This window comes from Xiphophorus couchianus, chromosome 22 (genome assembly GCF_001444195.1).
Source record: "Xiphophorus couchianus chromosome 22, X_couchianus-1.0, whole genome shotgun sequence".
Taxonomy (NCBI): domain Eukaryota; kingdom Metazoa; phylum Chordata; class Actinopteri; order Cyprinodontiformes; family Poeciliidae; genus Xiphophorus; species Xiphophorus couchianus.
Genome location: NC_040249.1, coordinates 26876589 through 26898183, shown reverse-complemented (window position 1 = coordinate 26898183; position 21595 = coordinate 26876589). Strand labels below are relative to the sequence as shown.

Sequence of the window (21595 nt, the reverse complement as noted above, 5' to 3'; positions counted from 1 at the left end):
CCACTCCTCAGCAGGGTTCCTCCCTCTCTGCTCACCTTGCTCTTTAAAGGTCACATCTTTATTCTTCTCCCTTTCCTCTACCTCCCTCCTCTCTTTAATAACACTAATCGTATTACACAAAGAATCAAAGCTTTCAGGTTTATCTTCTGCCCATTTGGAAATCAAACTCATAACAACAGCTTAAGGTTCTTTTTCCTGTTCAGCTGCTCTATCAATGCTCTGATGTAAACCTGTTATCATCCTCAGGTATATTCTGAATTTCAATACTGCATCTATGTGCATGGAGCAGGTTTGCAGTGCTATGCATAACGAATCTCCACTAGCAATAGTTGTCATCCAGCATATTTATTATTTTTATTATTTTTAAATTTTCCAAAAAAGAAAGAAGAAAGTTTGAGAAGCTTTCTTCTCAAACTTTAAAGTAGCTCAGTTCAGCAACTGCAAGTCGTTCTGAAGAGTTTCTGCAATCTGGACAAAGTAGCAACATTTACGATGGAAAGATTCTTCTTTTTCGTTTCATCCATCCCTCTCCTCATCCTTCAGCAAGCTTCGTTTCTCACCACTAACAAACAGCATCAGATTTCTGCCCAGTTCCTATACACACACAAACACCCGAACACGTGGTCTAATCATATTCCTTCCTATCTAGAAGCAATCAGTGATAATGTTGGCTGCTCCCGAGCGCCGCAGCAAAACTGGCAGAGAGGACACACAAGCTCTAATTAAATTAAATGTGTGTGTGCAGCAGTGGTAGCAGGGAGGAGCACAGATTAAATGTAGCTGTAGCATCATCAGTGTTTGACCTGCGTGTAACAGATGGAGCAGCGATTAGAAATAAAGATTTGAGTGCTAAAGGTCAAAACTGCTTTGTTAAGAATGATATCTTTTAAGTGTCACATTCTTAGAAAGGAAAACAAGTTTAGCTCTTGCACAAATACCAAATCAGATGGGTTTTTGTTTATTAAATCTGCAACCTTTCTATAATTTCATGCTGTATATAAAATTATAGAAATTATCATATACAGCATGAAATTCAAGAATTTCATGCTGTATATGAAATTATAGAAAGGTTCTCTACCGTGCAATGTTTGGCTAAAATATGGTCTCAAGTATCATTACAAACACAAATTTATATTTACTGAAATCGTCTTAAATGTTGTAAAAATGGAAGCCAAAACCAGAGAAATGTTTGGCTTTTCTTTATGTTTAAAAGAAATCATAAAAGTACCGTATCAGATTATTAAAGAACAGCTTAAATGGAAAGACTTAGCCAATCAGCTTCATGGTGATGAAAAAAAGTATCATCATGAAAAACGTTTGACAGGCTCTAAAAAACCTGTCAATACTGTAAAAATTAGAAGATGGTTATTAGTCCCAGGCTTTGAAAAATTCTACATGTTCAGAAGAAGTTATAGTTTAGTTAAGATCATATTACCTGGCCTAAAGAGAAATAGTGCACCAATCCACTCAACACCTCATTTTTGGGTCTAGATAAGGAAACCACAACAAAACCAGAACAGAATTCAAGCATGGAGACTGAGGTATCATGCATAAAAACCTTCTGTTTGAGGAAGAAATATCACTGAGACTATGACCACTAAGTAAGCAGCATCTTGATTCCAGTGCAAAACATGATCCTGATCCCAGGACCTGAATCCAATGGAAAACCTCACAGAAGTTGAACTCAAAGATCTTTGAGGCTAAACCAGTGGTTTTATGTAGTCTAGTTGCCAGAGCAACCAGTGGTTATGTACTTAAATATAAGACCAGCGATTCACGAGATAGCCAAATGTTCAAGTATTTATAAGTTTATAAAGAAATGCTTTTGCTATTTGTTTTAGCTCATTTGAAGTAGAGCGAGATAAAAATAGATATTTTTATGTGACAGTGTGGTTTATTTCCTTAGAATCTGTGGTAGTCAGAAAAAACTCCACTGTAAGGATCCTGAGTTTTAGTCACTTTCTTAAACTAAAAGTAGTTTTAGTCTCTACCAAAAGATTTATTGTCTGGCAACAGACTGATTATGGGGTTGGGTGGCATGACCCCCAAAATAGATCACAATAAATAAAAGAAAATAAAAAATGGAAGTGCTATTCATAACAACTTAGGGAAAATTAGTGTTTAGTTATTGTTTAGTTTCAGTATCTGAGGGCTAAATATCTGTGGCCTGGTAGAATTTGGTAAAAAGAAAATATATACATATTTAATGATAAAGATCTATAATTCTTGTTTCAAAAATAATTCTTGCATAAACTGCTGTGCCAGTTTTGAGATTGGGGTAATGTTAAGAAACATACAAGTTCATTTTGGTATTGGCTACTCCCTGATTAGCTGTTACCTTCCTCTTCTGCAGCAAACTAATCTGGATTTATACTAAATGAAAACAACAAGAGAGTTATCTGCTGCAAGTTGTAACCCTTTGATAAAACCTTACTTGAAAATGATTTAAACAATCCCTTTAGGAAGCACATTATCTAAAACAAAAAAAAAAGAAACAAAAATTACCTCCCAGCATCTGGGTAGAAAAAACCCATCTAAACACCCCACAGGTTGTAATGATGGTGTTTTGTCCAGCAAGAAAACTATAATGTATTTTCTCCATAAGAAACACAGTTTTGGAGCTTCGGTGTAAGCAAAGATTTCTGAGTGCAGCCTCAAATGTCTGACAGACATGCAAAACCCATTAACAAGTCTTCTTACCACAATCCGAGCCATTCATTAGGCATCAATCAAAGGAGGATGTGTGATGATTAAATGAGGAGTGCTAATGCTTTGTAGCAGTTGTACTCCAGGCAATTTTGGTCTGACACCTGAAATAGCGTAAAATAGATAGAAGGAGGATGTCAGTCTCTGTGTTGATGGCTGGAGCAGGTCGGTGCTAACTGGCTAATTTATTAATAAAAACATCAAAGAAGTCAACTTACAATTTTCAAAGTTGCATCTCAATTAATTAGACTTAGACTAATTAGTCAACTGATTTCTGTTTCAGTTTTAAAGGGTAAACCTCATGCAGATCAATTTCACATGGAGCTTCTCAGGAAATTGAAACGTATGTTCACGTGGCTTTAATAATAACTGCGTACAACATTTGAACCACTGCCCATACTGTATGCTACACCCTACGGTACAAAAAAAAGAAAAAGAAAAACATTGTCCTCATTGTGTGGCTGTCAAATAAAAAAGGTCTTAGCAGATGTTTGATTCAGCTATGCTGTCTCTGTCTTGTTAGCTCTTATGCCAAGAAACCCTCAGTAACCCAGGAACCCAGTGTTGAATCAATTTAACTGTTTTTCTAAACCTTTTAACATGTCAGAGCTCACGGTTGCATATTCATACTGTGTGCTTTCCTGTTTGCCTATATCTGCTCTGTCAGTGCTGTGGAGCTGCAGTGGAGCTGACAGCTTGCTGTGACAGAGAGCCTAAAACCAACAAAGTGTCAGCTGCTGCACAGGAGAAATGCCGTTGATTGGATTAGGCCCCTGTGTGTTCTCAGGCCTAATGGAGCGAGTTCCAGAGACCGTCCAACACAGATCTATTTTTAATTAGAAATTAGACACAGAAACAAGGGAACTTTCTGAAAGGCGCTGAAAACAAAAACCTTTCATCTTTACAATTAATACATATTAAAACTATTTGCTACCAAAAAAATAAAATGCAAAACTTTCCACATAGGTAACGTTTTGCTGTGGACTCATCAAAAATATTCCTGCAACTTCCAAAAGAGAGTTGGTATGACATTATGCAGTCATATTCACTAAATTGGAATATCATTAAAAAGTCAATCTATTTCAGTAGCTCATTTCAATAAGTGAAATGCATTATACAAATTAATTAAATGCAGACTGATGTTTCAACTGAAACACCTCAGTGCAATGCTACTTGACACACAATTGGCTGATGTTTGGAAAGCAAACAATCCAGGAGCGCTTCTTGTTTTCTTTGGAGCTGATTGGCTGAACCCACAAGATAAGGAACACCATGGATGTTAACTTATGTAGTAGTGGTAAGAGAGTTTCAACTGTGCATATTGATGAATATTAAGGTCTACTTTGTTTTTGGAACTGTTAAAATAGTTATAAGTGCTTTTAGAGGAGCTCTGAACTATTCATATGACTGCATAATGTCAGATCAATAGGCAGATGGACGGACGGATGGACAAGGTGCTACTGATTGGTCACAGAATACATTCAGTGCTCAAGTGGAGGCATTGGAAATTAAACTCAGCTTTCAAATTGATTTGGATAGTTTTTTCTTAAGTTGAAACAAAAGAAAAATATCCATCCATCCATCCATCCATTTTCTGTACACTCTTGTCCCTAATGGGTCGGGAGGGTTGCTGGTGCTAATCTCCAGGGAACGTTTCTGGCAACCGGTACACCCTGGACAGGTCATTAGTCTGTCGCAGGGCAACAAAAGACACATATAAGGGAGCAAATACTTTTTCCCAGTATTGTACACCTAGTTATAAACCTGACCAATGAGATATCAGATACCTGCAGTACAAGCAAACTAATAAATAGCCACGCCACACAGTGACCCAGCAACACAATACACAAGTCTGATAACATCCATGGAAAATCACAAATACATTAAGGGAATCAGATATCACCATAGTCATGATCTGTTCATGTTGCATTTTGTAGAATTATTTACTAAAATATTTTTGATGGGCTTCAGTAGCTTAATGGATCCAGTATGAGGATTAGCACAGATGTTTAAAACACTTTAAAACACTGAAATGCATAATTTGAACTTAGAAAACATCACAGCAGTAATCTCCAACTCTGCACATCTTTAACACAGAGCGCTGTGCAATGGTGAGCTGCTATAGATCTCTTAACAGAGGATGTTTACTGTTGCAATCAACTCCATCATTTACTCCTTTAGACATTTACCAACTCTGAGGTTGGAAAATGTTTTCAATCATTTGCCGCCTCAGTTATTTCTTTTTGCTCCCATTTCTTTCCGTTTATGCTAAAAATGTTCTCATATCCTCCATTAACAGTTTAAAGTGTGCAACTTACAGATAAAAATAATGTAACAATAGTCTTGATTTGTATGTTTTGTCTGTTGCAGATTTTAACTCTTGCTGACTGAAGGAGGATATGGATTCTTCAAGAGAAAACTAATGTGATCCTCCATAGTCGAGATCCCAGGAGAAAACAGGAACACACAGAATGGATCAACTCAAGATTAACATGGACTGATCTTCGAACTTTTACCAACCAAAAAAAAGAAAGCATGTTCTTCAATAATGGACTAAGAACCTTCTGTCTTTTAATAACTTAAAATTTAGTAAGCTTAAATGTACATTTGTTGAAAGAATTAAAAAGACATTGTTTAACCTGCTTATTATTATCAGGACAGGTAAGTTAATACATTACCATCAATGCTCCTTTTTACCCAACAGACTCCAAAATATGTTCAAATATTAATTTAATATCTTATTTATTTTTGTTAAAACTAGGTCTGTGATTCCTACATCAGAAAAGCTTTATTTCTGCTGCCACTTATATTTACCATACAGCCATCTAAACTATTATATGTGTTTGCTGTTTTCACTTTAATGGAATTCGACAAACATAGAGAGAAGAGAGCTGATAAATTATTAGTTTATATTCAATACAATAAGTAGAGAACCATTTCATAGACTAACAGAAGTTTAACAAGGTGATATTAGATGGTTAAATTGTCTGGATATTTGTTCTGGTTACTAGCTTGCAGTCTGCTACTTCCCAGTTCTGATGCTGGGAGTTTGGTAACTCTGGTTTCGAAATATTGTGATCAGAAACATCACAAAAGAGTCAAATTACTCTGTTTTTAAATTGAGTTGAAAGTGTATTTGAATTTTCTGCTAGTTAACTGAATCAATCTGCTTCGTGCCTCTGGCATTTAAAAGTGACTTGGGAAAATATTTTAGAGGGCTTAAACTCAAAATCTTTTCAAATCTTGATGCTGAGAACTAGTTAATTTGAAATCATTGTCACCAAACCAGATTCATTTTCTAGATCAAAGATAGAAAAGTGTTCATGAGCAGGATACTTACTGAGATAAACTCACTTCAAACTATTCACTTGGACTAATTCCTCTGTGTGTGTTTGGCAAATAACTGTTGTTTATCTCCATTTATATGTTTAACTTTCAACTAAATAAGCTTTTATTAACACAGTCCTCTAAAAGTGCTGCTGCTGGCTTTCATAATCACTTTCAGTCATAATCCGCCAGCAGCCAGAAATGATGACAGAAAGTGATAGACAGGAGCTAAAACAGGAATATAACAGAGCTAGAGCCTGTCACAGTGGTGTCCCTTTTTCTGTTCAGGAGTTGCACAAAGCCGTCAGCTCTGAAAGGTCAACCTGCTCTAGACCGCACTGTAAATGAAGCAACCAAAGTGGCCCTGGAATCCCAGATGAAGTTGATTCTCTTCATCAGCTGTCAATTGATTCTCCTACTAAATACCTCAACACTGAACACCAGAGGTAATTTAATAAAGCTTTTGACAAACTGCCTCTCCTTCCTGGATCAATACAAAAATAAATACTACATTAGTAAATAGAGCAATGGATTGTTACTGACAAGATATAATTATTTGGTCAATGTAAAATATTTCTGTCCATTTCCTGATCTGATTTCTGCCTCCCAGACACGTGTGGTATCCGACTCTTTCAGAGCAATCACACAATGGAGTCCTCTTAACGAGCAACGCAGCAGCTAAGGAGGAAAGTCCTCGCCATGCCAACATGGCTCACCGGCCTGCTGAGAGCCGAGCAGCACCTGACAGATGCCACTTTGGGGGCAAAATCCCAGAGGGCTCCAAAGAGCCGGTACAGGACTGAAGCCAAGGCAGCAGGAGACTGGAATACCAAAACACGTTACAGTCATATGTATTAATATGATTGCTGAAATTCATTTAACTATCCACACTTAAAGCTGCAGTAGTAAAGCAAATGTTTTTTTACACATTTGTTGTTAAGATCAACTTTGCTTCCAGAGCAATTATTGCTGTCTCAAGAAATGCACCACTCCTGACCAAAAACACCCAATCAGAGCCAGAATGAAGGTCTTAGTGCTGTCAATCAGTCTTGTGTACTTGCTGCTAAATGTGCTAATGGCAGAGAAACAATTTACCATTAAAGGAAAAGTTTTCCCATCATCATCAGAGGTTATGCTAACTAGCCTGAGCATTCACAATAGGATCTGCTATCAAGAAGACACTGTAGCATAGCATAGAGCAAGAGAGCGGCGCTACATGGAGAGTGACTAACAGCGCTAAGACACTCTCCCTGGCTCCGATTGGTCATTTCTAGTTGTAACTGGGAGAAGGCAGAGCAGCTCAATTTGTTTTACAGATTATCAGTCTCATGCCATAGTGACAGTTTCAACAAATATGTAAAAAAATATTGTTTTATAAAGGTCACACCCTGCAGTTTTAAGCTTATATAATTAAGAAATCACTTAAATATCACTTGTCAAGCAACATGAAGTTGACCAAAAGATTGCATGTTATTCTGCTGTTATCTTCATCAAATTCAAGTACAGATAAGAAACTGATTATGGGTTATAAATCCATTTTAAAGGCTCATCCAAAAATGGAGAAAATATAAAACAATGACAATCCAGAGCTGATTTGTGGCTTCAAGACCTGGGAAGCTCATTATAAACGATGGAATCATTTATTCTGCTCTCTACAAGAAACCCAAGACGCAGAATGTCTGGCATTCAGTTTGTGACCGTAATCTCAAATGTTGTGCAACAGTACAATGATCTAAAACACGGTGCTAAGTCCACCTCTCACTGGATGAAAAAAATGTTTTGGAGAGGCCTAGTCAAAGGCTGGAACTTAAATCTGACCTTTAATTAGCTATTGATGCTCAAAATAACAATGTGGTTGAATTAAAATAATTCTGCAAGAAAAACAGATCAAAATATTTATACAAGGACGTTAAAAACTCATTTGCAGTTTTTACCTCCAAGGTTTAGAGTGCAGTCACTTTTCATCAAAGAGAAAATCATCATTTGAAATTTGCTTTTTATATTTAACCAGGTTATCTTTGTCTGGTAAGAACATTTTTCATCTAAAATGTTTAAGTGTGTCAAAAAAACACAAATCAAAGAAATCTATAAGGGATTGTATACTTTTAAAAAAAGTATTTTATATATTACTCATAATGTTTTGCATGTTTAATAGATGCTTATATGTAAAATAAAACAAAAGGAAAACTTTTCAAGGTTGATAATTTCAAACATTCATCTTCTCTGTTCCTGTAGCTTACATTAAGACACATTTTAAAAACATTGAGTTACAGATATTTTCAATGGCCTTTCTTTCAATTTTATTTAATTGAGGTTTTTATTTTTACTATAAATTTGAAGTTATATATTTACAAGAAGAGTACAACATTTTGGTGAAATTGAATTTTAACTATTGTGGGAGATGAGAACTATATTAAATAAAAGACAATAAAATAATCTGACAGTCTTAAAGTGGTGTTTTGCGGGTCATGACAGACTAAATGATCTCTTTCAGCATTTATCTTTGTGATGAAACCCAAGCATGGAAGGTAATCCTGGGCCTGCTGCAGGCCTGCCTGGTTCGGCTCCTCAAGCAGCATTCTGCCTCATTAATTGATTAAAACCATTAAAAGACTGCAACATGTCGAACATTTATTATAGGATTACTGTAGGCTTTTTTTCTACCCCCCTCCTTTTTTTTTTTTCCAGCAGTCCTGAAACAAACAAAAGATGTGCTTTGAATGGCACGTGCTCCAAGCGTCACTCACCTGTTTCCTAGCAACGAGAACAACAAAAAAAGCACCTGTGGCTCTGAATAGACGGCTCTGTAACCCTAATTTAGACAAAGAAGGGTTTGGTGAGCTACTTAAATTAAGTAAAATTTATTATAATAAATTGCATATCAAAACACGTGATAAAGCCTGTTTAGTGTGTTTTCTAATAAGCTTTAAATGTGGTTTTAATAAATAGATAAATGTAGTATTAATAAATAATAAACAAATAGTAATATAAAAAAAATGAAAAAGAAACTCATAGGCAGGGTCAGCTACAGGGTCTTCCAGGATACAAGCAGAATATACAGTATATAGTAGTTTTTCAAATGAATATATTAATCCCCATTTTCACTATATATTTACTATCAAGAAGGGATAAGCGCCCACTCATATCTGTATGCGTAAAGCTAAAAAAATATAGCCGTTTCGACAATAAATTGTTTTGACTGAAACTGTATTAATAATTTAGCTTTCAGTTGATTTTGTTCTACCTGAATTTTATTTATTTACATAGTTTAATTTTGCTGTATTGTCATTTTTCTTCTGATTTGTGAGTTGAAATAATAAAAATTATCCATTAAATCGCTCAGTCCTCCTGACTCATTTTTGTACCCTGCGTAACTCGCGCTCGTTCCGTGTTTTTTTCTAGCTACACGCGCAAAAGCGATGACAGAGGGAGTAATTTTTAGGTCTCGCGCTCCGACGTCACCAGAACCTCGAGCCCCTTGCATGCAAATCACGTCTGCGCTCGCGCCTCTCCATTGGCCGCCTTGCGCTCATTTAGCTGCTGTCAGAGCGCGCGGCCCGGGCACGCACCGGTAACTTTTCCCAGTAAGGCTCAGCTTCAACCAAAGTCCGCTCCAACAAGTCCTTCCCATTCCACGGATGACACGGAGGAGGAAGACGCTGCAGTTTCAGCTCTGAGTGGATTTCAGTCACTTCTTCCCTCCGTGTTTTGGAGGCTGAATGTTTCTGTCTGTCTGACTCTGTCCCACAAAGACGAGGTGAATGTACAGCATCATGATGGAGACGGACTTGCATTCCCCCGTGGTGCCCCGGACCAACCCATCCAACCCGGGGGGACATGCGGGAGGAGGAGGCGGGGGCCCCGCAGGGAAGGTCCCCCAGGAGAGGATCAAGAGACCCATGAACGCCTTCATGGTGTGGTCCCGGGGCCAGCGGAGGAAAATGGCACAGGAGAACCCCAAGATGCACAACTCGGAGATCAGCAAGCGGCTGGGCGCGGAGTGGAAGGTGATGACCGAGGCGGAGAAGAGACCCTTCATCGACGAGGCCAAGCGGCTCCGGGCCATGCACATGAAGGAACACCCGGACTACAAGTACCGCCCGCGGAGGAAGACCAAGACTCTACTCAAGAAGGACAAGTACTCACTTGCCGGCGGACTCCTCGGTTCATCGCCGGGTGTGGGGATGGGCGGTGGGCAGCGACTGGAGAGCCCCGGTGCGGGACATGTGGGGGCCAGTGCGGGCTACGCCTCGCATGTGAACGGCTGGGCGAACGGGACGTACTCGGGTCAGGTGGCGGCCGCAGCGGCGGCGGCTCACGCCATGATGCAGGAGGCGCAGCTGGCGTACACCCAACACCCGGGCAGCGGGGCTCACCCGCACCATCACCCGCACCACCACCACCACCACCCGCATCACCACCCGCACAACCCGCAGCCGGTGCACAGGTATGACATGAGCGCTTTGTCTTACAGCCCGATCTCGAACTCTCAGAGCTACATGAGCGCCTCTCCGCCGGGCTACGGCGGCATCACCGGCTACACCCACCAGCACCAGAGCTCCGGGGTCTCCCCCGTGTCCGGGGCCATCGGAGGGACTCTGGGTTCGCTCGTGAAATCGGAGCCGAGCGTCAGCCCGCCCGTTTCCACGGCGCGCGCACCGCCGCCGTGCCCCACTGGAGACCTGCGGGACATGATCAGCATGTATCTGCCCACTGGCGAGGCGGCGGGCGGCGACTCCGTTCAAAGCAGACTGCATGTGCTGCACCCGCAGCACTACCAGAGCGGGGGCTCCGCTGCGGTGAACGGGACGGTTCCACTCACGCACATTTGAAACGTCCGTATGAACTGTAAGCACTGCGAACACAACCAAATATTTCCACTCCACATGCGGGCTCCAGCTGCTGGTGGACTGTAAATTATAGGCGGCTGCAGTCATAATAATGCAATCACTTTGAACTTTTTATTATTATTATTTTTTAAATAATAATTGTTATTTAAAAAAAAAAAAAAGATGGATCTTTTTGTCCGAAAGCGCCTCAGATTTGCTGTCGCTTGCCAACTTGTGACACCGTTTAAATTATAATCCGTACAGGCTGGTGCAATTTGAAGCTTATTTTATTCTCCGACATTTCGGCGGAATTACAGACACCAGCCGAGTGTTTGGAGGATGTTTTAAAGAGGGAAGCGTATAATAAATGCAGAGCGGTGTGGAGAAAGAAAGAAAAAAGTTTCAGGCTGCCGTTTAAATTGATTTCCAGTTTTGATGCTTGTAAACATGTGAGTCGGTGTAATTTGAATTTGTTCCTGTTGTTGTAAAATCTTGTAAATTGTGAATAAATAGGCCTACTGAAAACGCTTTTATGCAACTGTATACATAATTTACAAAAAGGCAAATCTAAATCTTTGCAGCTGAAGCTGGAGCAGCGCTGACTTTAATAAATTTTCCAAGATTTCTTTGTCTCTTGGAGAAACGTTCCATTTTGTGTTTTAATTTTTTAATCACTTTCATTTTAAAAGAAACCGCATTTATAACCTGAAGCACCAATTTATTTTTATTTTGTAAACCATGAGTCCATTCACCAGAATCGGGAATAAATCAGGAGTTGTTACATAAAATTATTAAGATAAATATTTTTTGCACAGCAGGCCTAAAATAATATGCTGTAAAATCGTCTTACTTAAAAATGATAAACAACTGGTTTAATGTTTTTTGTTATTGTTGAAGAAACGCCTATGTATTTTATTATTCAGTTGAACATTTTGATAAAAATAATTTATTTTATGTTTAGGTGGGTCTGCCTAAAATTGATCTTTTTGTGTTTATTTCCTTTTCTCCAGTTGTGAAATTGTATTATAAAAACTTAGCACAGCACACAGGGTGCTAAGTTTTGTGATTCTGGTATTTTTCCTATTGTTTTAGTAAATATCACTTATTTTGCAGACTCTTTTGTAGATTTAAAATGTAAAAAATCGCCAATGTGATGCATTTAATTACCATATTTGCCATTTTGATTTTAGCCTTGCTTAAATATTTTAAATTGCTATTTATATATTAACTACTTTTTATTTTAACAGGAACATTTCCAATAATAATTGATTTCACATTATTTTGTTAGCATCATCATGTGCAGGAGTCTTGAACTAACTCTGCACTCACACCCGTTTGTTTAATTTCCCCTTTAGGCCAAAAGTATCATTGTTTGTCTACCTGCCTGCAGGATTATGAGCTCAGCAGTCCAAATCTCAAACAAAAGCCAATCCGATCACAGCATCCCGCGGTTGGTTCACTTGTATTTTTCAGCTGGGCTCACCTCAAACTTATTACCACCTGTGTTTCTCAAATCTCCCCCCCCGCCTCCCTGACCTCCAGCATCAAGCGCTTTGCAACTGTGTGTCTAATTGCCACGGCTGTTAAATGATTTCCTTCTTTAAATTTGATGGCTGAATCAGCAGAGGCCCCCGGGCCAGAGAGAGGGGGCATGAATGGGAGGAGGAGGCGAGGAGAGGAGGGGGTTTTTATGTTGGAGGAGAATGGGGATTAGTCTTGGTGTAAGCCGGGCTGACCGCAGGGTCACGGCTGACAAAAAGGCCGGCCAACAACACCCCTGGTTCTATCAGCCTAATTCCCTCTCGGGCCTGAACCTGAAAACAAGAGGGGCAGCGAGGACGCAACCCAGTCCAGTCAAGCTGGGAAGTCCTCCAGAATAAATTGAAGATATTTCACTAATTATTTTAAGAATTCAAGGGAAAAAAGAGCAATAACTTGCAACTAACACACCAAAATACTTGAGCAAACACAAGCCCTGAAAACATTTAAGAATCTTTTAATTTAAAAGATTCAATTTAAAATCATCTGAGAAAATGTGGCCAAAAAACAAACACTGGACATTAGATTCCTTCACTAAATCACTTTCACTCATCAGCTTTGGTTGTTTTAATATTACATAATCATGAAAAAAGTAATTTTTTAGTGATTTAATGACATATGTAACGTATAACGTTACATAAAACAAAAAAGAAATTACAAACAGGTTTAGGTCAGGTTAGCTTGCGGGTCAACCCAGAACCCTGATGCCACGCTCCTCAAAGCAGGTGTTGTTATTTTTAGCAGCGTTGGCAGCAGCAAGTCCTGCTGGAAAATGAAACCAGCGTTTCCACAGAGCTTATCATCTGAAGGAAGCAGTAGGTGCTATAAAGTTTCATGGCAGAGTTTGGTTCTGACTTTGGTTTTGATAAAACGCAGTGGACCAGCAGCAAATCCCCATATTCCCAGTGACTGTGGAAACATTTCACTGGACCTCCTGCAGTGTGGATTCTGAGCCTCTGCACTCTTCCTTCAGACCCTGAGACCTGAATTTGTAAAGAAAATGGAAATATTTGCTTTCATCTATAAGAGGACAGTCCTGACCTTTTTCTCCCCAATTCAGGTAAGATGACTTCTGACTGAGTCTGATCAGGAGTGGCTTCCCTCAGGAATGTAAACATCCAGTCCACATGTCATGAAGCTGTCCAAAGCCCTTGAGTGGGCTTGTTTCAAAATCACATTTTTTTCTTCCACTAAGTTTTCCATTAATATGCTTGGATGAAACATTGGGTCGCAATATTTATACCAGATTTATGTCAGACAGGAGGTACACGACAGGGAAGTGAGGAAATAAATTCCGGTGAATATTAAAAACAATCTGTCTGGATTTTTTTCCAAGTGTGAAAACTTCTGCTGCTATCAGTCGGTTTTTTCAGGACTCAAGCTTTAAAAAAGAAAAATCATGCCAGCGCAACTTCAGCATCATACGCAGTGAAACTGTGCATCATCTTTGCCGTTTTCGTTTTCGTGCCTAATAATTCTCTGTTCAGATATTCCTAAAGAAGCGTATTAATCTGATCAGACTAAAGAGGAGCATTTGTTCTAGATGACAGCTGCGTTATGCTAGGCTTGATTTTCTTTATGGTTTTACTGTTTTACTCAGATTTATTTATTTATTTTTCAAATTTACCAAAGCATATCAAATCTTACATAAAAACAAACCCATAAATAAAAACATAAAACGGCATTTCATATTACTCACAATCTTCATCAACAAGACAAAAAACATTAGTTGACTATTAATCATTCCAGAAAATATTGTTTCTGGAGTTTATTTCGATTTATTCACTGTGTTAAAGCTGTGCAACTAAAATAATGCTGATGACATATATCCATCCATCCATCCATCCATCCATTTTCTGTTCACCCTTGTGAATGGGGTCGGGAGGGTTGCTGGTGCCTATCTCCAGCTACGTTCCGGGCGAGAGGCGGGGTACACCCTGGACAGGTCGCCAGTCTGTCGCAGGGCAATGACATATATTGTAAAATTAATATTTAAAGCCATCTTCAACAATGTGGTTCACTAAAAGAAAGAAATAGAGACATTATGAAAGTTTTTTCTCTGCAACAAACCTTTTTGATGTAAGCCAGTCAAACAAGTATAAATGTTTTCTCATTTCGTTACATTATAACCACAAACTTCAATGTATTTAATTGGGATTTTAGGTGATAGACCTGCAGTAGAACATATTGTTGAAGTGGGAAAAAAAGGTCTTCATTTTCAACACAAACACACACCAGGGAAAATATGGTGTGTGTTTAGCCCCACTGATTAACACCAGAACACTCAATTTTCTGCCCATTCTTCTTTGCAGAGCAACTAAAGCTCAGTCTCCAAGTCTCGCCACAGACTTTCAACCAGATTTAACACATGAAAATGTTTTGATTGAAGCTATTCCGCTGTAGCTCTGATTGCAGGGTTAGCGTGGTTGTCGTGCTAGAAGGCCACTCTGTGGCCTTTTGCAGCTTCTAACAGGTTTTCTTCATGGATTTAGATTCATCCATCTTCCAATCAACTTTGACCAGCTTTCCAGGCCAAGCTGAAGGAAAACTGTGTTTCATGTTAGGTGCATTCAGGGTGACGTTGTTAGATTTCCACCACACGTTTTGGAAGTGAACCTCCTTCAAACTTCTCCAAAACTTCATCGCTGATCTGTCTGCTTGTTTGTTCTCTAAGAAACCACAGGCTCCAGAAAACAGCAGAATATATACGAAGTAAAGGAGTTAAATGATAATTTAATAATCTTCTTTTCTTTTTCCACTTTGTGTTGGTTCATTGCATACAATCTCAATGAATTAGACCATTGTGGTGTCAATGAAATGGATGAAAGTTTGTGATTGTAATGTAAGAAAATGTAATAATGAGCAGAGTTTCATTTATTTAATTTAGTTGAGTAACTTTTTTGGGGAGAAAAATACTTTTAGGAGTATTTCTATTACTTTCTAATTTTATTAGAGTAATTTTACTTCAATAAATTCTGATTACTCTGCCCACATGAGTAACTTCAATGAAAGAACAACAAACTTGTTTTAACCAAAAAAAGAAAAAGTCAATAGACACACACTTGAAGTTTTTGTCAAAGTTTCCTGAGTTTCATGTTGAAAGAAATTAATTTGAAAAATGTTTCTTTTGCCTGATTTTGTTACTTTGTAATTATGGTACTTATATGAATCATTTTCATTTTAATCTTTAAAATACCAACATTTTCATGTTACTTTCTGTTTTAGTCTCTCTTGTGATGTAATTTTTAAATATTAAAAGATTGATGTTTTGATCAGTTATTCAGTACTTGAATAGACTTTTCACCAAAATGTTTTTACTCGAGTAATGACTTGGACAGCTACTTTTTACTTTCACTTGAGCAAAATTATCTTGAAGTAGTGTTACTCTGACTTGAGTATAATTTTGCGTTCTCTGCCCACCTTTTTCTATGAGTTTGCAAAGTACAGTAGGAAGCTTTTAGCAGAAGATGATAAATTTGATCAGGCTTATTAATGGGTCCTAATTTGATGATTCCGTCCAGTAAAGGTCCCAGTCTTTGTCAGTGAGGAATATTCCTGACTGATGCATCCGGTTCCAGTAGGATCGGCGCTGAGCCCGGCGCAGCCCGGTTTTTTCCTTTCCTCATGTTCTGCTTGGCACATGTTTGGACACCGCCGCTCTGGCACTTCTCTCTCCATAACCCCACACCTCCCCTCACCTCCCCTCCGCCCCCATCCCGTGCGCTCCTGATGTCCTGAACGTGGATAATCGGCGTCAGTTTATCACGCCTCCGCATACTTCCCTGCCTCTTCTCCTATAAAAACCCTCACCTCTGTCGTTGGACCCGGTCCTGTCAGGGGAGATTACGGGGGACCGATTGCACAAGACTGAATGTGGCGAGAGGAGATTAGCCGGGGCGCCATAGAAAATAGCGACAGGGCCAACAGATTCCTTGCGAGGGGGCCTTATCATGCAATTACACGTTGACACGTTTTAACCATTTTTCAGCCTCTTAATCCGAGGGTCCCCCTCCTCCCCTTCTTTTTCCGAAAGCAGACCTATTGCTGCTGAGGGAGCCTCGCTGCTCTCCGTCTGACTCCCTCCATCAGCCTCTGCTGCTGCCTGAAAGTCCGCCTCATTTTCTCTGCTGAGTTATCACTCTACTCATATCTCAAACCATCTAGGAAGAGGAGAAACAGACGTGTTTATGCACCCGTTGAACCTAAATCAGATACACAATAAATTACTAATAGGTTTCATTGTACAGTGTTACAATTATTGTGATTATACCTAAAGAAAATCAAATTCAGGAAAAAAAAAATCTAGACAGCTAAATATTTGTTTCAGGTTGCATTGTTCTCCTTTTCATGTTTCTGTTTTTTGGATTAAGACACACATGCAGATTTTTGCTTCAGATTATGTCCAGTTACAGCAAATTTATTGGATTTTGTTCTGGACGTTTACTAGGTTGTCTAATAGCACACAAACACGTCTTGATCTAATCCATCCTATTATTGATTCAATAAAGGAAGACAATAAAAAGCTGAAAAAGATAAAAAGCTGCAACTTCTTCAACAAATACAGCCATTTGTGGCTCTTCTAAAAGACTGCATCCATGTTAACATGAAATTTCATCATATCATCTCTAACATTTCCAAGGTATTTATCTTCTTCCACCATCTCTGTGTTTGTACTGTTAATTCTGGTCTTGGAAGGAAGGTCAGAAAATCTCCTAAAACCAAAATCATTTTGTTTTTCAGGTGTTTAGATCTAGGTAGACTTCATGAAAACGTTTCAGAAAGTCCTTCACTAAACGCCCACGCTTATTCTCATCACAGGTCACCAGTTTAACAGCAACAGTATCATCAACAAATTTAAGGATGTGGTTGTTGTCATGGTAACTCCTGTAGTTATCATTATGCAGGATGTACAATAAGGTTGACACAGTAAATCCTTGAGGAGAAACTATGTTTACTGTCACCTTCTGAAGCTGAACTGTTAAAAAACTTATTAGAGAGAACATGTATTTTAAAATCAATCAGTATTTTATGTGCTTAATTAGCTGGATCATATAAAAACAGACAAATACAGAAATAACGAGTTCTGGGATCTTGAGATGTTTTGTGTTTCAGCTGTTAGTTTTTTTTAAAATGATGCTTAAATTTCCTTATAATTCATCTTTTGTATTTCTTCTTTCATCACAAATTTCTTGACGTTCAACTTGTTTTTTTTTTGTGAAGAACTTAAACAAGAGTCTAAACTCAGATAAACTTACTTTGTGTGCTTGAGATTGTTGCAAAGAAAACTGGTTTTGTCAGTTCTGTCATCTGGGTTTGTATTTTGATTATTTCTTTCAGCCCTTATCTCGTGTATCTCATTCTTCCTCTGAAATTAGTTTCAGCTGTTCCTCAAACTCAGTAGATTCTTGCATCAACTTTTGGTTCCTCAACATGATCAAATCCTGACAGGTTCGGCCTGAAACTACATAGATGCCTAAAACTGGACAGTCAATCCGATTTGTAACTGAATACGTTACAGATTCATAATTGAAATGTAAAAGCTCTTGAAATGAATAGATAACGTTGTTTTCAGTAGAACGGGAGCTGTCCAGGTGCTGAAATGAATAAGGTTCAGCCTTCCTCAAATTGTACTACTTTGCATATTTTGTTTCCTACAAAACTAGAAACAAATAATTGATATAAAGCACCTAATGTCGGAGCTGGAAGGAATACAGCAACAAAGCGTGTAGAAGAGGTTTTCGTTTTAAGAAGCTCGTGTGCCCAGGTCAACTGGAAGCGAAAAAAGCTTCAGCATGTCTACCTTTAAATTGATTATAGATGCGGGGGCAAAAGTGAAGTCTTGTCAAGCCAATTACCTAAACACCATGGTACTTTTCCTGGAGGGATAGGGCACTCTGGAGAAGAAAAGAAAAAAAGCAGGTGACAGAGGAGGAAGGAATGGAAGAGAGCGGGAAACACTAACATGATTACAACTGTAGCTGGGGCTCAGGTAATCACAGCAGTTAAAAGGTCTCCTGCCAGCCCAGAGGCCAATGAACCGCTCTCTTCCTTTCACCTCTGCAGAGGGGGGCTCTGTCATTTGCAGATTGCAGGTGAGATCTGGTTCACATCTCTCCAATCTCCTACCAGAATAGTGGCCAAAAACACTGGTCAATTAGTGCCATTCATCAAGAATAAGGCTGGCCAAGAGTATTTAGCAGCAAATTGTTCACACATTCAGACTTGAAAGTCCTAAAAGTCAAAGCATGATACTTTTACACTTTAAGTGGAGTTTAAAATTGGAAGGAAAAAAGACATAGTAGGAGAAATTATAGGTTTTCCTTCACATTTTGTCATGTTGTAGCCAAAGAATTCAAAATATTTTTATTTGAATTTTATGTGATAGACAAATGTGACCGATGTAGAAAAGTGGCAGGAAGGAAGTCATTGTTGAAAGTCGTTTTTAGAGTTTGCAACAAGCCAAGAAAGGACATGGAAGATTCTCTGGCCAGATGAAACCTGAAAATGGATGATCTTCATCTAATCTGACTGGATTTGATGAATATCTCAAAGACAAATGTCATGTATGACTTACAGCTGCAGCTGCAGAAAAATGTGATTCTAAAAAAAAATCCAATCAGGGTGGCTGAATACTAATGCACACCACACTTTTTAATTGATTATCATTTTTAAAAATATGTCTTTTTCCTTCCAATTAATAATTATGAACTACTTTGTGTCTCACATAAAATCAAAGTAAAATACATTAAACTTTGTTGATGCTGTGTAGCAAAATGTGGAGAAGTTTAAGGGATCAGCACTTTTTAAAAAGCGATGCAGATACGGTCGAATCAGCTGCAGCATTCACAGCTCAGAAGATTTTGTTTGTAATCTTTCAGGCTCTGAACGTATTTTTTGACATATCTATATAAAAAGATGACTTCAGCTGGTTATTTCTTTTAATATATATATACATCTAAGCATACCTCTGCAGTTTAAAAAAAATTAGTTTTAGACCTAGCTAAAACAGATACAAGTACTGTTATAATTAAAAATAATTTAAACATATTTAAACCATTTAAAAGCATGCTTGGGAAGATGCTCCTTTGATGAAACACAAACTTCAGTGCATCATTTTGCAGACAACATTAGGAATGCACATTTTTGCGTTAACGTTGAAACACGTTGACCTCTGGTAGTGAAGGTAAGACGCAGAGCAGAAAGCTATTAGCTGCACTCTTTAGTCTGCCAGTGATTTTCTCTTCTCCTGCCTTTTCCATTTAAAAAAAGATTTGATTATTAGGAAAACGCTTAGCATTTGGTCTCGTGTCATCTCAGTCTCTTCCTTTTTGCATTATGAAAATCCTATCAATGCTCATCTGTTAGCAGTGGAATTAAAAATATACTTTTGTGTGCTTATAATATCTGAAACACAGCTTCAGATGTGAGCAGGGGACTGCAATGTCCAGCCTGTAAGGTCAGGATGTCTCTCTGCTTCAACCAATCAAATAAAAGCAAAATGATCTCTTTTTTTCATATCAAACATATTTAAAGATTAATAAAATGTATTAGATTTGGAAAACCTTTAAGAGTCTGCACACTAATCAAACCAGTTTCTTGCAGCTTTTTAAATATTTGTTTGGTAAAAAATGTGTAGATCCTAGCTGAACTGTGTAGCAAATAAAACATAAAATGCTTTTTTCCCCCTTATTATATATTTTTACATCACAAAATAAACTTTTTGGTTTGTTTCAAAGCTGCTGAAGATTAGATGTAAACATAAAAGTTGCAAACTGATTTAGATTGTATGACACATGAAATATAATATGAATTCCTGCATCCAAGTCAGGAATTGTAAAGATGCACTCAAAGTGAACAGCCCCCCAATCATTAAGTTTAACAACAACAAAAAAAGAAAAACCTGACAAAAATAAAACAAAGCGAGTTTGAAACTTGGACGTTTGATTTGAGGAAATCATGCAGGGTCTGATAACCTGAGATCTGGGGCGACCCAAAACATCCTATGACCCTCAGAACATCAGCAGAGATTCCACTCAGCCCTGCTATGCCAAAGCGGGCTGCTTTGCACGCTCACACACACCATCGGGGTGAGCGTGCAGGCGTGTGTGCGCACACATTTGTGTAAAACAATATGCTAATCTCTGGCGTGGAGTGGAGGGATTTGCTGTTTAAAGGATAGAGAGAGAGGGAAGCATGCTTGTTAGTGATAGCCTGGCTGAAGTTTCCTACACACACCCACCTCCCTGATCCACTTATGTAGGCCTCCTTGTGTGTGTGTGTGTGTGTGTGTGTGTGAGAAAGAGGATGAGTGATCTGTCAGAATATACGTCGTCATCTATAAATGCTTTTCCTGTTTGTGTTATTTGCGGATGCTGCATATTGAATATTGATATCCCAGTGTGTTTGCTGGTGCATATGTGCGTGTGTGTAGGTGTGTGTGCGTGTAAGAACAGGGGGATGATCTGTGTTGGCAGCATGTAGTTATGGACTCAGATTAAACATGGAGAGGGATTCAGACTGAGGGTATTTACAGATTCTCATTATAGCCTTAGTATCTGAGCGTACACACACACGCACACACATATATACTCTAATCTTATCACCTTTACAGCTTAATATGTTTACTGTGATTAAACCACTCTTAATGTAACATAGTTATATATGTTTTACTTAAACCTGGTTTGATAACTGAAACTTAAAGATAACTGTTCAGGGTGAAAAACGTATAAAAGGTCTTTATAATTCAACAAAGTGAGGCAAATGAAGTTATGAAAAGTGTAATAAGTCCAAAACTTATTGATCACCTTACAGTCATAAAGTAGTCCATAATTGTGAAATGGATTGAAAGAGATGGACAATATCAATATAGCAAAAACAAATCCGCATCTGGGTTCTCAGCATCCGATGCAAACAGACACACAAAGATCCATAAATAAAAGCAAAGGTCACTACTGAAGACGAAGCCCTTTACCTCCTTATCCATTCTAGCAAAACTCATGAAAAAGACCTCAAGCTACTTTAACTTCTCCATTTGAGACGAAGCTGAACAAAACCCAAACAGAGCTTTGGGTTCCCATAATTGTGTATTCTGCTTTTCTCTCACATGGAAATCACTCCTGGTCCAGTGCTTCTTTGACCTTCTCCCTGTTTTCCCAATCTCCAGCCAGTCACAGCAAATGGCTGATAATAATCTT

General features: G+C 38.5%; 1 protein-coding gene and 1 long non-coding RNA gene across 4 annotated transcripts in view; both read left to right on the top strand.

Annotated features, from left to right (window-relative positions):
* LOC114137408 (uncharacterized) overlaps positions 1 to 8119 on the top strand; it is a 73128-nt gene extending 65009 nt beyond the window's left edge. For 2 of the 3 annotated variants that reach the window (XR_003593980.1, XR_003593982.1), the window contains 2 exons: positions 5077 to 6479; positions 6644 to 8119. This is a non-coding gene — a long non-coding RNA (uncharacterized LOC114137408). Of the gene's footprint in view, positions 50 to 5076; positions 6480 to 6643 lie in introns of all 3 variants that reach the window. The other variant, XR_003593981.1, reaches the window with a different exon arrangement.
* A 1386-nt stretch (positions 8120 to 9505) lies between these two features.
* On the top strand, positions 9506 to 11509 carry sox1b (SRY-box transcription factor 1b). Its single transcript, XM_028005991.1, has one exon. It carries the CDS (start codon positions 9795 to 9797, stop codon positions 10863 to 10865), a length of 1071 nt encoding a protein of 356 aa, XP_027861792.1. The 5' UTR covers positions 9506 to 9794; the 3' UTR covers positions 10866 to 11509.
* Positions 11510 to 21595: the final 10086 nt, after the last annotated feature.